The sequence below is a fragment of the Homarus americanus genome, unplaced genomic scaffold (genome assembly GCF_018991925.1).
Source record: "Homarus americanus isolate GMGI-L3 unplaced genomic scaffold, GMGI_Hamer_2.0 scaffold51476, whole genome shotgun sequence".
Taxonomy (NCBI): Eukaryota; Metazoa; Arthropoda; class Malacostraca; order Decapoda; family Nephropidae; genus Homarus; species Homarus americanus.
The window spans coordinates 1,267,525-1,284,210 of NW_024736148.1; the positions used below are offsets into that span (position 1 = coordinate 1,267,525).

Genomic DNA, 16,686 nt, shown 5'->3' on the forward strand with positions numbered 1-16,686 from the left:
AGCATACAGGGTATTACTACAGGCTTCCTGCAGCTTTGATGTAGGGCCCTAACAACATCCTCGGCATAACCTTCCTTAAATAACACAAATACACCAAGATAAATCATACTTACACTTTCTTCTTCCTCTTATAACTCCTTTCACTATCTGAACTTATTTCTTCCTCTTCCTCTTCACTTGAACTTTGTCTTCGTCTCTTCTTCTTCTTTTTCATTTGTTTTTTAAGATATCTCTCATCTATGTCACTGTCTGTAAGATATATGCCAATTTGAGAAGGTTCATGTGCATCATGTGAAGGCTCTACAATGACTTGATACATTACTTCCATCTAGTTTTATGTTTATTGCAGTCACATAGCATGAAGTCTTTTAAAACTTTGTCTAATTATTAATATCAGTTAGTTTGATAAATAAGTGCATTAACTTATAGGAGTGTTTAGCAGTACTCTTTACATTGTGAAGGACATAACTGAAAAACATACTATTAACTGTGGAAACCCAAAACCATTTTGACAACAAGGAAATTCCAAATATCAAAGATAACAAAAACTAGGAATTGTAATGGCACCTTCCAAAAGTATTGCCTACACAAAAATAGTTAATTTGTCATTATCCAACAATGCAAACAAGTGCACTTAAGCACAAACTTCCTGGGAAAGTCTTTGGGAAGGACTATATATCCAGTATTATCATGGCTAGGATAAACCAATCCTAGTCATGTTATGCCCTTATATCGAGTACCCTGCAAGAGAAAGGACCTACAGGACAGGTTGCAGCTGTGGCCTCTCATATCTGCTTTTTAGGAATATTTGGGAAAGAGTAGCTACTGGTGTAATGGCTAACCTTCAGATTAAGGCTCAGACAATAAGTTTATGGGTTCCCTGGGTTCAAACTCATATGGTTTGAAAGAAATTAAACATAGAGCACTCCAAATAGGGATCAGGTTATAAATTGCAAGGCTAGCTATGCTAATAAACTCACCTTCGTCATCAGCCCTTCTGTTACGAGCTGACCGGCGGAGTGGGAGGGTATCCCATCTACCGCCTCTGCGTCGTTTCCCTCCTACAACATCTGAGTCATCGCTGTCCATTTCAGTGTCAATAGATGATGAAGACTCTGCAGACTCCTCAGATTCCTCTTCCTCCTCCTCACTGTTCATAAATTAAGACATGGTAAAATCATGTTCTGGATATGAGGAAGTGTAAGCGTGCGTGTGTGTGTGTGTGTGTGTGTGTGTGTGTGTGTGTGTGTGTGTAATATTTGTACTTGTTGTCTTAGCACTATTTGGTGGCTTTGAACACTTTATTTTGCATTACCCTTTAAGGCAGTTATAACCTTTGATCCATCACACTCAAAAGTGAGTATATAAATGACCAGACTCCACAACATGTGATTTCTGGAGAATTACATGCTCATGATTGGTGATGTTGGCTTGTGTGAAGCAAGGTTTGGAACCTTATCATGGAAGTAGAGTCCCAATGCAGAATAAGATATTTTTTAAGAAGTAAGAATGAACAAATGAATAACACTTAATGAAGGAAAAAAAATGTGTGCATGTATTTGCTCTGATTCCCCTCCACTCTACATTAATGCCCAAACTGTTTCTTTTATCAACTTACATGCTACTGCCAACTGTTAAGTGACTTTTGATATTAAAGTAATGAGATTTAACAAGTGAGGCTTCAGTATAACATTTATTTGGACTAAAAAAAATTTTGGTTTGAAAAAAGAAAAAAAAGAAAAAAAAAGAGAATTACCTTGTGTTCATAAAGTCCTCATCACTGGCATCATCATCGTCCTCAGCATCAAGGTCTGTGAGTCGTCTCCTCTTTTTAATAGTAATATTCACAACCTTTCGTTCCCGCTTCCTTGAGCTTTTAATGTCATCTTCTGATTCTGACTCGTCTTCATTTTGCTGCAAGAACAAACATGAACATTTTCACATACATTTTTTTTGTAATAAAGAAATTAATAATGTTCTGAGTTAGTATTCATGATGCTTTTGTATTAAGTTTCTTCAACACCAATTGTATTATGATTCTACTTCTATGAACATTCTAAAATCACCAACAAGTGAACCTAAAGCTACTGAATCTTTTAAATCTAAGCCAAATGATGTCATCCATATCTGTACTCTCTCACCCCTTCACTTTCTTTGTAGTCATCATCGTCACCACTTTCCTTTGATCCCTTCTCCGCCGGCTTTGGTTTCTTTCTTTTGGGAGCAACGTCTTCATCATCGTCATCATCGCCTTCTCTCTCTCTCTTTCCTTCTCCATCATCTTCCTTTTTGTTATCTTCTATTTTTTTTTCGTTCAATGCATTCTCATCTTTCTCCCCTTCCTCCTCCTCTACTCCTCCTTCATCCTGTGCTTCATATTTAGGTTCTTTTTCTTCCCCCATTTCTTCATCATTTGCCTGAATAATATTTTCTATATCTTTCCCTCTTCCAGCATTTCCAGCGCCGGCAGCAGCTTCCATTTCATCCTATTCATGGAAGGAATAATGTTTTAATGATTATGATAATGTATAAAGTGGTAAAGTTATTTTTAAAACGTAGTGTGTGTGTTCGCACGTGCATGGATGGATGGGTGGGTGGGTGCGTGCAATGTGTGCGCGAGATAAAGTAATATGTATGACCACAACAATATTAACAATTGTCTATGGAAGTTCTAACCAAGGTATAACTGTGTAAATTGAACATTTCAGGAAGGTTAAAGTATTCTTGTAAAGAGTTTTCATATTAGAAGTCTAATGAACCAATTTAAGGAATCAAATTAACTTCTTGGAAACTTACTCGTATGGCCTCATTGATCATCTCATCAAAGTCTTCCACTTGTTCTTTGAGAGTGCGTGAACTGCGCGCTCTTAAAGTGTACAGTGGTGCTGTGGAGTCTGAAGAGGACTGACTTGATGATCCACTGCTGTCATCAGTCTCACTGTCGGAATCCTGAAATTATAGACCATTACAATAGTTTACTTTCACCTACTCATTCTATATAATTACACTTGAGTATCAGGAATCAGAAAATAAATTTTCTGAAATAACAAATTTTTCAAAATGTTTTCAGATTCATAATTCCCTTCAAATCTTATCTACTGATCTAGCCTAGGACACTGAGCTGAAGGCATGTTTGTACTATATCCACCCAACATTATAGTACAAAAAGGTTTTGAGGACAAAATTTAACCTCTCAGTAAAATACTATGGGTGAATTTTGTGACCTTATTCTTATTCCTTAAACAAACTTTTATTTGATGGTTAACTACTTTTTCTCTTTGTCTTTACTCTGTGAATGTTTGGCTGGCCTTATGGGCATGGGTCACTCGTTATCTCACAAAATACACACAAAAGAGGGTAAAATATCACATCATCATGTAAGTGTGTGATTGCAATAGCATGGGGAGAGGGGATACAGGGGAGAGTGAAAGGGTCCCTGGGGAATAAGGTGACCCATAGACCAAGCCTATTCACTAGCATCAAAACTCGAGAAAAATTAATTGTAACAAAACATGTACAGGCAGTTTCTGGGACGGGACCAGTGTGGCAGACGAGAGTTTTGTTGAAGTAACTCCTCTCTCTTTCTCTAGTGTGTGTAATATTCACAAGTGCAGGACATACATATCAATAATGCATTAAATCATGGAAGCACTTACTTCTGAATCAGAATCAGACCCTGACTCATCATCATCATCATCGTCATCTTCATCTTCCTCACCACCTCTGTGCTTCTTCTTCTTTTTCTTTTTCCCGTCTGGTAGAACATTAGAGAGAGACACATTGACATATGCAATTCTTTGCCTTCTTAGTTCTTCATTATGTGCTCTCTTCTGACACTCATCAAACTCATGTAAAAGAGCTTGTAATTTATTTACAAGTTGTACCTGAAAAGAAAGATATATTAGCACTTTGTCCTCATTTTATTTAACTAAAACTAATTTGGGCAATGCTATCCTAAGACTTAAATCTCTCATTTAACAACTCACTAGGGTAAAGGGTAACTGGTGAAAACTGGTGTTAGAGTTTGTCAGGAAAAAATGGGTATCCAGTAACACAGGACCACATCAACAATGTGTAATGTCACTAATGATCAAAATTTTCATGGGTGGTGTAGTATGAGGAGAGAGTATAAATAATGGAGGGATGCAGAAATTTGTTAAATAATAATACAAGATGTATATGAGAGGTAAGTTATATGCTGCTTACAGATGGCACAGTTTGAAAGGGATATTCTAGTGTTTCTTAAGGTTTAATATCAGGCAAAGACAATCAATTAACTGATGATAACTTCAAGTTTCCCCCACCCTCAATAGATGGCAGGATGGGCTGTCACAAGCAAGCATCTAGACAAACTATGTATGATTTGCGACAACCTAAATTCTATTATGCCATCACTTTAAGTTTGAACGTGTAGTCTAGAAGTAACTGTTCATACTCAAAGTGAAAGCATAATAGAATTTAATGGACACCACTTTTATTATCGTACTTGGCTAATACCAGTTAATTTTGTCTGGTAGAGAGGGGACCCCATACACAAGTGATCAAAATATGTTTTGATATGATGGAATGTGTATTTAAGGAAGAAAAAGTGGTGTCTAAACTAAATTGTTTGGTGTATGTTATAGGGCTGCAATCCTATACCCAAGTTATATCAATAATAATATATGTACTATGAGGAGGAATCATATTTACATGTTCACAGGTTGGGCACACCCAGTCTCCCTCAGGAACACTAAGAAGAGGCGGCCGCAGACAGGAGAGATGCCAGCCAGCGTCACAATTATCACACAATAAAATAGTTTCGGGGTGATCATCATGGCCACACTTCGTACACTGTGTTTGATCCTCTTCCTCCTCCTCTTCCTCATCATCTTCATCCTCTTCTTCACTTTCTGTAGTAACTGAAAGAGATTTTAACAATGATAGCAAATGACTGGTGATCAAGTTATTAATATATAAATAGCAGTAAAAACCGAACAAAACTAATTTACATCTGTTGGGTAGTTTCTTAGAGTAGCACTAAATAGTAAAGAAAAAAAAAGAGAGAAAGACAGATTAAATGAGTGCCATCTTGATAAACACTGTCTACCTCTCCCCTCATATCTTCAAATAACTGTTGTTCATTATACAATGCAAACTTGCTTTTATTCACAACACTCTGGGCTATCTGATAAATACCAGTAATATTAATTTTGGAAGAAAGCCAGAAACTTCAGTTGTGTACTGTAGTGTAAATATATTGTAACCACTGTGGTGAATTTTTAATTGGGAAATGCATGATGTGGGTTATTGTTTAGATCACTACCCAGTTCAGACTCCAACTGGCCCAAGCAGTGCCCGGAAACCTCACATCCACCACGTGTCCAATCATTCATGTACTATTCTCTCAGTATATCTTTATATCATCTCTGCTCAACCACAGTTTGTGCCATACAATATCTATTTGTGGTCTTGTGACACTTTTAGTGTTGTAGCAGTAAGCATATCAAGATAGGTGAAAGTAATATATGTAACTAAATGCACTATATTGCCCACCTCCAAGTCTTCCTGCACCTCATTTTTTCATGCACATTTGTGTGGTGTGCTCAGCTGCCATGTGTACAGGACACTCACCACCAGAGGAAATTCTGAAGATGGACTACATACAGTAAATCCTCTATTTACTTTAATCCTAATTATGTCATTTCACCTGACTGTCACTAACATATTACAAAACAAATTCAGATTCAAAATGTGCCATTTAAAAGTAAAGCCTTTTCTACAAACTCACTGCCGTCACTACTTTGAATAGCCTCTACAAGCAATTCTTTTTCTGCCATCTCTGGTTAGTATGAAAATCTATTCATTTAGCACACATCATATTTCTATGTATAAAAAGACTTTGTTAAACTTGATACGGTATTTATATATTCCCATAATAAAAATAAGAGATAACAAAAAATCATATACCCTGTACACATTTGCTCATAACTGCATCTCTGTCAGCCTGATGTTATCAGCTGTTTTGTTTCTGTCCAGTGACATTAATTAGTAGTTTCTTAACAACTGTTGTTCACCTTTGTTTCCTTTTACAAATGTGTAACAAATTAACAGTTAAGGAAAGAAAATTGCCAAGAAAACACCAAAGAATTAAATTAGGAAGGATGCCCTTACTCCTGTACACAGCATTACAGCGAGGGCATCACACAGTACAGTACATAAACTCTGACTTTAATAAATAAATTCTTCAATACTTACTGGGGGTTCCTTCTCTGTGCAAATATATGGTATTAGTTATGATTGTTTAGACTTATAACAAAAAGTATCCCTTCTGGTAGTTATTTTAAACCTTTTTTACAAAATATTACCAAAAAATAACACAAGAAACACATCCTCTATTTATAACGTTACTTCTATGGGAAAATATAAATAAATTTCTGTCATTTCACCTAATGTCCTGTTTTTGAGGACTGCATCCATAACATAAATAGAGGACTTACTGTATTCAACTCACATTCCAGTAATCACCATTGTATCTTCCTATTGAGTACAAATGACCTTCATCCCTAAAAATTCTAAAACAATTCATCAAACAAGAGATCTTAAAAATGCATACATACACACACATACATTATACACTACGGTATTGCAAAAAAATAAAACAAAATAAAAATAAAATAAAAAATCTGACCACTTATCCCTCAACATGGGTGTCATACTTTACCTTTATCCCCTAAAAAATACCTCGACCCCTTTTTCATCTATAGCTTCACTTCAACTACTACAAAAAAAGTGCTAACTAAAAATCTTGACACAGTTTTCCAGAAATAATATTTATTCTGCAATAATAATAATAATAATAATAATAATAATAATAACAACAACAACAATAATAATGATAATAATAATAATAATAATAATAATAATAATAATAATAAGAACAACAACAATAATAATGATAATAATAATAAAGGTAAAACAATAAGTCCCCACCTTTAGTTTAAGATGTATTCCTCTTCCTACTCCTCCTATTCCTTCACTTTCATTCTTCCTTCTCCCATTCTTCCTTCTTCTTCCACTCCCCCTCCTCCTCCTCCTCCTCTTCCTAACAACAATGGGTAAGACTTTAAGTCTCCCCACTAACAGTTAGGGCAGTTAATAAAAGCTATGCATATCAAATTGGTAAAAAGTATAATGGCAGAATCAATGAAAAAAAAAGATGTACTTAACAGTTACAAGAAAAAATGGAGGAATGATCCTGAAATCCTTTTCCATGACTAAACCTGAAGCTGGGCAGTGCTAACTGTGTGCACCTTGCCATGGTGTTACTGCCCAAGTCACTCTCAGCTATAGTGGCTGGAGATTGGTTTATCAATCTTCCATCCCTCCTTGATACAACCATTGCCCTAAAAAGATTGGAAGTGAAATTTGCCCTTGAGAGTCAGGAGGTCTAATAAGAGCCAATGCCTTGTTAACAAGAAGAAACTTTCTTCTTAGCTGATGGGCTATTTCAAGCTAACCCTCTATGACCACCACCATTAAGTTTCTAACTGGCTACCAATAACCCAAAGGGAAGAGAGTGTGCTAAAAGTTGCCCAGCTACAGACTTGATCATAAAATGGATTTACAGGACCAAGCCTCCACTTATGACCTGATGTCCTACCATGGGAAGCTCTCAAAACTGCTGTCAGCTGGAAAAGGGAGGCAGAGGTACTATAGAAACAATTCAAATGTTAGTGAGACAATGTAGCCATGTAGGAAAGTTAAACTAATTTCATATGGAGGACAGATCCTGAGGACTATTGATTCATAAACTTTGCTGTCACTCAGCTCTTAAATGTTACACTTAAAACCAGGGTAATCACTGTCTCACATAAATCTATAGCCACCCTTACATAGGTATCAGGTCATTCCTTCAATGATATCAAAGAACCAAAGAGTTACAAGTCATGCAGCTGTACCAGAAGCATACAGTAGGGTATTATCAACTTAATTACTGAAAACTGAGGAAGCTCCACACTCTGAACCAAAAGCCCAGAACCCAAGCAAAGTAAATTGAGGGATACCTAGAAAAACAACCAAGGAAAAGGACAGAAACAAGTTTTTTCCAACCTGTTCAAATAACCCCAGTAAGTGAATTACAATAAGTTTCAGACAGCAAGAGCAGAAGAGGAGACTAAAATCTGAGAGGCCAAAGGGAGGTACCAAAGAAATTGTCCCTTGCAACTACAGTATTAAGCTTCCTAACCTCTTTCATTCTTCAAGTGAGGGGAGGGCACAAACAACCAGCTCCCATGAGATCCAATCCAAAGAGATTTTATCAATCCCTCCAGAGCCCTCCTGAGACACAGGAAAAGACAATAAAAGTTAGCAATAAGCTAGCACTGAACATACATCCTTCAAAGGTTAAAACCCATAAACAAAAACCAAGAGAAGGATTCCTTATCCACCTCAATTTGGCCACAAATGCCAAGGGTCTTCAGGACCTTATCCCAATTCCAAGGCCACAAAAGCACAAGTTACTTTATAAATGTTACAACATATACTTATCATTAATGGCCATAAATTATTATTATCACAACTAATAAGAGTATGGCTGAGAATGGCACAATACTTACCAGTACAAGACCCCCATATTAACCTTAAAAATCTCTCCTCATCTTGAGCAAGCCAAAATACAGTCAAAATTGAGGGATAGATCCTGAAAACCCACTTTATACTACAGCCAGTGAGGAGTGACTCATTGACATTTACATTCAAGCTTCTGGGGTTTCCCCAGTGAGCCCCTAAACTTTTGCATCTGGTGGTCATCCAAAGGTACTTACAACATGGTGCCAGTCTGGCGCTACCAGCAAATCACTGCCAACGATCAAAATGGGAGGAAGTGGAAAGAAGCTTACTGTTATGCAGCACTCACACCCTAATGGGAAGTTTACTCTTCTCAAAAAAGCAAAACTGCACCAAACTTACTAACTCCCTTTTTCCCAATGCAGAATTCTTGTGTTGCCTTTCGGTATCAAAATGAACACCCAAACATAGAGACCCAAAAAAAGCAAGCCATTTAAAAATGAGACAAATTCATTCCTGCTCTCCAAATTACAAAAAGGAGGAGGAGTGGATGCACAGTTATGACCAACAAAATACTGTACCATAATACTCAGCCATAATTGCGAGGCAGCATGCAAGAGATATCATAGGTTATAATATCTGCATCACCAGCAATGGGGAAGGGAAAAGCAGAAGGCTTTGCCCATCTACATTATTTGTTTATCCAACTGTTACACTTCTTTTTATGTAGTAACTTTAACAAGTGATCAGATTTAAAAAAAATTTGCTACTAAGCAACATTTCCTTAAACCTCTGAATAAGGTTCATGTTTCTGTCAATTCTTATTATATCCGAGACAATTACAGCACTGTAAATAAAAAAAAAACTTGTCATAGGTTACAAGGTGTATCACTGATGCATCTTTATACACTACAGTATCCTTGTTATCCTTGCCAGCTTACCTTTCTTAGCTGTTCGTGCTCTCTTTATTGGCTGAGCATCAGCTTCCTCTATGTCGGACTCAGGAGAAAATTCATGATCACTCTTAAAAATCAAATTTTCTTCCTCTTCATCATCCATATCCTCTTCCTCCTCCTCCTCAGAACTGGAACTGATAATCAGGATCAATCGAAGAGTTGGGGGATACAATTATAAATTACAGTCATTTCCAAATTAAAAGACATGCCAAGAGATAAACATATTTTCTTATCTTATGCTATACTGTATACAGTATATTAGAATATGTAATATGCCATACATATATACCAATTTAAAGAAGACACTCTCCTATCATCACCACCCACAACATTGAAAACTAGTGAAAAAAAAAAGGATTTCTAAATTAATTTAAACCTTAAATCCCGAAGCATGCATATTTTTGAACACCAATGGCACTTCATCTCAAAAAATTAAATATACTGTACAGTGGTCCCTCGGTTAACGAACACAATTCGTTTCACAGTCGTTCGTTAACAGAAAATTTCGTTAACCGAATCTATTATTTCAATGGGATATACTGTAGAGTAATTGGTTCCAACTCACAGAAAAAGTACATACAAAGTACTGTATACCAGTAATAGAATTAGAATTAACAAAACATTAAATATAAACTAAATACAGTACTGTACCATACAGTATACTGTACAATAATAAATAAAAAACAATAGAATACTGTATTATAATTTACTTTGAGGTGTGTGTCGTATTACCGGAAGCTTTGTTTACATATCAAACAGCCGATTGTAGAGGCAGTCGATGATGACATGCCATATTCTTTACAGAGTGCATTGGTTCTAATGCCTTCTTCATGTTTCATAATAATTTCTGCACTGTATATTATCAATAATTACAGAATGACCAAAAATTTTAATGTAAAAATGCAAAAAATATTCAAGAGACCAACAAAATCGATGTTCACTCCACTGTAAACAAAGTTAAACTGAGAAGTGTTGGTGGGTGATTCAATCAGCTGATGGACGCACAAAAACTGTTCCCTGTACTGTCGATATTATCAATATGTTAACTAAATTTCAGAAATATTCAAGAGACCAACTTTCTTGATATTTACTCCACTGGAAACGAATGTAAACATAGAACCAATTACTTTATTGGCGGACTAGCCGATCAGCTGATGCACACAAGAAAACGTTTATTGTAAGGATTTCGTTAATCGAAGTTTTGTTCGTTACTCAAACTGAAAATCCTTATGGGAGCTAATTCGTTAACCAAATTTCGTTAATCGAACCATTCGTTAACCGAGGGAGCACTGTACTGTATTATAATTGTTTAGACACGGCTCTTCACCCTTACTTCTTGACCTGTGCCCAAATACTATTATTAAGTGGGCCCAATAGTTCTCTAAAGACTACTGCAAAGAATTAAAACCATACATAACATAACATTGAGTGAAACTGAAGCAGCACTTTATTTGGCCAGAATTTCACTAAACTAACAGGAAAAGGATAAACTGGCACCACTGAGCCTTTTTGAGAGCTGCAGTTCTCTCAAGCCACCTGATAAATAGTGCACAATGCTGAACACTGTGCTTGGACTGTGCACACTCATGCAAACCTTTTATCACCATTTGATATACAGTAGGTAACTCTACCATTCACAAAAGTTACCTGGATGATGTAGATGAATGAGCCCATGGATCACTGGGATTTGTTTTCCTTCTCTTCCCACGCTTCTTCTTTTTCCTCTTTCTTCTCTCCCTCTCCTGAAAAATAAAATACTATACATGAACAAGAACTTAAAAGATTTTGATTTATGTCTTAATATGATCATGAAGCCATATACTGTATATATAAAGAAGAAAATTTCCTTTCTCTGGTCACTTAACAAACATTATACAAGGTTACTTACGATCTTGTGTAATTCTCGAGAATTTATTTAACGGAAAGCTTATTCCATGTTTCACCAAAATGGAAATATTATTGTGTTTTCAAGATTAATGATTACAGACTTTTTCTAAGAACTACGGTACAGACTTCACCTGATGCTTTTTGATAATATAATATCACTGGTTTATAATGAAACAAAAATTATATAGTTTGAGGAATACAAAACATACAAACCTTTAGTTTCTATATTTAGATTACTGAATTGAACTCCAATTCTAATCTTGGATGAATGAATAAACTACTCAGAATTAACAAGATAAATCTGTCAACAAATTATCTATAATACCAAAAGCTATTAGGTAGAAGACATTTAATATTAACAAACAAAGGGATATGACACAAACTTGCCTCGGCCTATTAAAAAATTAACATACTCAATTGCCAACAACATATTGCAGTGTTCTTTGAAAAGATGGAACAAGAGAGAAGACGAACATTTCCTTAGGTGCAGCACCTTAGTCAGGATTGGCATAAAAATGAAGTACAGCATCAAGTACTGTGCTGTATATGGAGAAAATGTGCCAAAAGTTCACAGAGTGAGGCAAGAGGTGGTTAGTATTTGTTAATTACTAACAGCAGTGGTTAGAGGAAATGACACACATTCAAGGAGAAAGCTTTTATCAATGACCAAGCTTACCTTCTTTTCTTTCTTTTCTCTTCTTCCTTTCTTCATTTCTCTTTGTGACTGCAAAAACAGATGATAAATTTAAAATAGGAAAATATTTATATATATATACATGCATATATATATTTCCTATCTGATACATATGAATATTTCAGTAAACCTCATAAGAATAAAATTAAGAACAATATTTCTGGTAGTACAGTACAGGTAGAGTGCCTTTAGCCCAGGTAACCAGAATCTGGAAATACCTAAAAACCAGCTACCAGACACAACCTTGGGACTTGGGATTTGTTCTTCATTCTGATGACAGTTTTCAAGCCATATCTAAAACATTTACATCCTTGAAAAAATTATAACTACAGGTAGTGTATTTTTCTCTCAAAATTCTGTAAGACATAATTGTGAAAGAATAAAATCTAGAGTATCTGAGGATACAGAATAATAATAATAATAATAATAATAATAATAATAATAATAATAATAATAATAATATGAAAGAATGGCGAAGAAACAGTTAAAAAACAACAACAGTAAGAGAAGATGAGAACTTTGTAGGGTATAAAAACTTCACAGGAATAACTGCTTTGCTAAGGAGCGCTGAGGCGGTTGGGGGACTGATTCATTATAATGTCCTTTATAATTCTTTTAATACCTTTACAGTTTACTGTACTATATAATAAACATTTTAAAAGTATAGTACACACCCATTACCTATTCTAAACTTTAAGCTGTACATTATAGAACTTCAGGTAAGTCCCTCAGGGGTCATCAAGTACAGTATTAGTTGAAATAGATCTAGTAGTGGGCAACAGATTTGAAGGTCCCAATACAGTATTGATTTGATCTTGGTCCCAAGGTTGTCATATTCTGGGCAGTGAACCGGAGCCTGGAAGCTGAAATTCATCCATCTTTATCTGTTGCAGAATGTTCAGTTATGAATGATACATGTCTGACCTGTCTTTTTGCAAACAAGTATCTGTGAACAACCTGATTAGCTCCAACTCTACTTCCATGAATCAGAGTCATCATTCTAAAAAACTTTAAGATAGGTTTATACACCTACATTACTTGATAGTGTTAAACAACCAAAGGTCTCTCACCCTTCTTTCCTCTCTGGCTTTCTTCTTGAGCTCTCGAAGACGATTCTCTTCAGCAAGTTGTTTTAATCTCATTGCTTCAAGGTGCCTCCGCTCTTGTTCCTCCTTCTCCCGGATTTTTGCAATGCGGACAGACCTCTGTCTAGGGACTGAATGTATAAAAATTAATTTAAATATACTATATTTAAAAAGGTGATTCAAAGCATAAGACTTTCTTACCAAAACTGTGATATCATAAATCGTGAGAACACTTTCAATCTCTAACGAATGGCTGTGGGTACTGTACATCCTTTGAAAAAGTGAAGTCATAGATCTAAATAAACCTGGCAACTCACATATTATGTCCACCAAGCTTTTGGGTTCAAAACCCAAGAAACCTTTAAACAATAATGAGTAGGACTAATCTAGTGATTATTCACACCTTCCTATCACAACCAAGTACCTGATAAGGGAGCTTCAGAAACAAACTGGCATCACATCAATCTGTGTTCACCAAGACGATCACTTGGCTTAGCTCCAAAATAAACAAAATTCCAGGTCACAAACCTCAGCTCCAACTCACTTTGTCACTACCCACTGGGAGGGGGAAGGGTAGTCACATAGCCTGGTCTAGGCTTGGTCATAAATGGAGAATTAATCCTGAACTCTCATTTTCTAGTAGAACTGCAAAAGGTTGTGGATAATCTTGACAGGTGCCAAATCACCCAGAAATCTTCCTGATTTCTATGAGCAAAATCAAAACTACAGTAACTGAAATTTGACATTAAAATTAAGCACACAGCATTCAATTCTACATTATGTGCACAGGAGTGAAATTTTATAAAAGTTGGAGATGGTCACCCATGGACCTCTGGAGATGAACATGTGAGTAGGATGCAATAGGGAGTGGAGAGTAAAGAGGATGTACAAGATGATTTATCAGTGTGTTGTGTTGAAGGAGACTGCCTACAATATGTGTAGTTGGAACTATACAATTGGGAAAGATCAAGGGGAAGTGACATGGGAAGGAGAGATACAGGGTGACCTGAAGGCTCTTCTGTTGTGGCCACCCTCTCAGAGGAGAGATTCCTGTAGAAGCTTGGTATCACAGATAAGATGCACGAGAAACAAACAAAAAACTGGTTGATTCAATGGAAGTAATTTAAAGTACAGGTACACCGGGATTTAGGGATTACAAAAGTTGTTCTCTCCTGGGGTACTTTACCTGGGTTAAAGGACCCTGGAGCTGCCCTTAGCGATAGGTCCCGCCTGTGGGTGATAACACTGATGGAGGGTCGTAACTCAGTTCAAACCAACTAATAGACCCTCAAAAGGGTTCCCCAATGTTCTATGGCAGAACACAGAAGGGCACACAATTATATCTCAACTGGAAATATTATATACAGGTCCATTTTTTCTTGAGGCAATAAACCCAGTGTATACAATATAACCAATATAAAAATGAGAACTTTTTTTAGTCCATTTTTTATAATACCAGTGAATTATTTTTAAAAACCTCAGATCAGAGCCTATAGCCTGAAATTGAAATCCACCCTTGACACTGTAAGGGAGGGAGTGGCTCCATGAACCAATGCACACTGGCTTATAACTCAAACTAGATCATTAACAAACATAAAAATTCTTACAACTTGACAATAACTTGGGCACTTAATGCCTTACTGAATACACGCACTTTGGACTATGTGGACCAGCTAAATTCTGTCCAAGTGCTAAGAAAATAGGGCAAATGGCACTTGGCTCCAAGTACAGAAAAATTTACGTCTCGAAAGATGTTTCCTCAAATGACAATAGTGTCACAAACTAAATTTTGAACCCTGGAATGACAGTTTATGAATAAGCCAAGCAAAATGCACATTACACATTGCTTGACATAAAGTCCTGACTAATTACCTTCAACCTTAAATGGTGACTGCCATTTCTAAACTTCCCTTTACACTGACCTGGTTATAATAAGGTGTAATTGATTAAACCCAGGGACTGCTGTCTGAGGGCTTCCTTAGTTTACAATATGTAGACTTACTGGACATAATAGATGAGTTGCCAAAGGAAAGACAATACCGTAGGTTATAAAATACAATTAACATCAAATATTTTGCAGCACTCTTGAGACTCCAAGGAAAATAAATTGATAAATTCTGCGAAAGTAAGATGAGTCTGAACAATACACAATTACACATGCCACATAATATAGCTTAAACTTCAAATAAAAATGGTAGTAACTTGTATTATAGGTATGATTAAGATACAATAGCCATTGTAAAATGATCACTATATAATCAAAGAAACAGTAATGTATAGTATATAGTTGTAAGAAGTACTATACATACTGTACTCTCGATGATACAGTTTTCAGTAAATATTGTTACAGTGTAATTTAATACAGTACTATTCAATTATATTTTTTCCGTCAAATTTAAGACACATTCTATTACAGGTAGAACCCAATTTAAGGATTTTAAAATAATCTGCTGCATCAATTTACACACGAAACCCAGTTATGAAAAAAATTTATTTTCTTCATAACATCGTTAGATGCTAAGGTATTGACACAGGCATCTGGAAGCCTCCTTTACTGAACAAGGACAGTGTATAGCGTTCTCTAAACCCCTGATGTAGTGTATACTGTATCACTTTATTTCTGAAGAGCTTATGGTGCAGTCAGGAAAACCTACATACAGTAAATAAAAGGACATTAATTAAGAAATAAAAAAGTTTTACACCTTACAGTACATGTAAGAGACTGCAGTTGATGACTGAGTACTGTACACTACAGTACAGTGTACTTCTGTTACAGTAAAAGGGAATCAGAAACTGATGAAAATTCTGACTCTGATTCTTCTGATTCTATTTCACTTCTAACACAGTACAGTACACGGCAAATAAGCTTCTAGCAAATTTGCAAGAAGACTAAATCAGTAATTGCCAACTGCTTGATCAACCTAACACAAGAAGAGCAACCTCACATCCATCACCGTCACCCTCAGTACTGATTACTACAGTTTTTCATAAGTAGAATACAGTCTACTTGGATTAATGTCATTAGTATATATTGCATGAACCATACAACTATGATTATTATTCTTAATTAAATCATTGAGTCTCTTTAAAAATTGCTTAAAACCATGTTTAGCGTCATTCTAATACTGTACTGTATAAGCCAGAGGAATTTTTCCATAGGAATGTGTCTTCCAGTTCTTATAGGTAGTATATTGACAGGAAAATCTGTTAGGTCTGCAAAATTTCACTCAAGTTACTCATATTCATAATGCAGCCTGGATGTTTGGGGCTTACAGCCACTGAAAGTGAGAGTTATGTCGACATCACTGACGCTGATATTATAACATACTGTCATGGGTCAAGTCACATTCAAATAGGTACGTTGCCTGTAAGCAAGTAGGCCAGTCCATCACCAGACGAAGCCCTGCACTAGGTTAGCCTAACAAATCATAAATACCAACAAAAGGCACCACAAATACAGTTTAGGTAACAACTCCAAAATGACAACATTTGGATGTACTTCACAGACACAAACAAC

The 16,686-nt window shown here is 36.0% G+C and overlaps 1 protein-coding gene across 2 annotated transcripts in view; it reads right to left on the reverse strand.

Moving 5' to 3' along the window:
• LOC121872024 (microtubule-associated protein futsch-like) overlaps positions 1 to 16,686 on the reverse strand; it is a 40,562-nt gene that overhangs the window by 8,493 nt on the left and 15,383 nt on the right. The window contains exons 5-15 of one of the 2 annotated variants that reach the window (XM_042374667.1): positions 13,155 to 13,300; positions 12,067 to 12,114; positions 11,151 to 11,245; positions 9,489 to 9,637; positions 4,693 to 4,901; positions 3,657 to 3,884; positions 2,797 to 2,949; positions 2,142 to 2,486; positions 1,757 to 1,914; positions 981 to 1,150; positions 114 to 249 (exon numbers count right to left, since the gene is read on the reverse strand). In XM_042374667.1, the coding sequence (XP_042230601.1) occupies positions 114 to 249; positions 981 to 1,150; positions 1,757 to 1,914; positions 2,142 to 2,486; positions 2,797 to 2,949; positions 3,657 to 3,884; positions 4,693 to 4,901; positions 9,489 to 9,637; positions 11,151 to 11,245; positions 12,067 to 12,114; positions 13,155 to 13,300 (1,837 nt within the window). The remainder of the gene's footprint in view (positions 1 to 113; positions 250 to 980; positions 1,151 to 1,756; positions 1,915 to 2,141; positions 2,487 to 2,796; positions 2,950 to 3,656; positions 3,885 to 4,692; positions 4,902 to 9,488; positions 9,638 to 11,150; positions 11,246 to 12,066; positions 12,115 to 13,154; positions 13,301 to 16,686) is intronic. The other variant, XM_042374668.1, reaches the window with a different exon arrangement.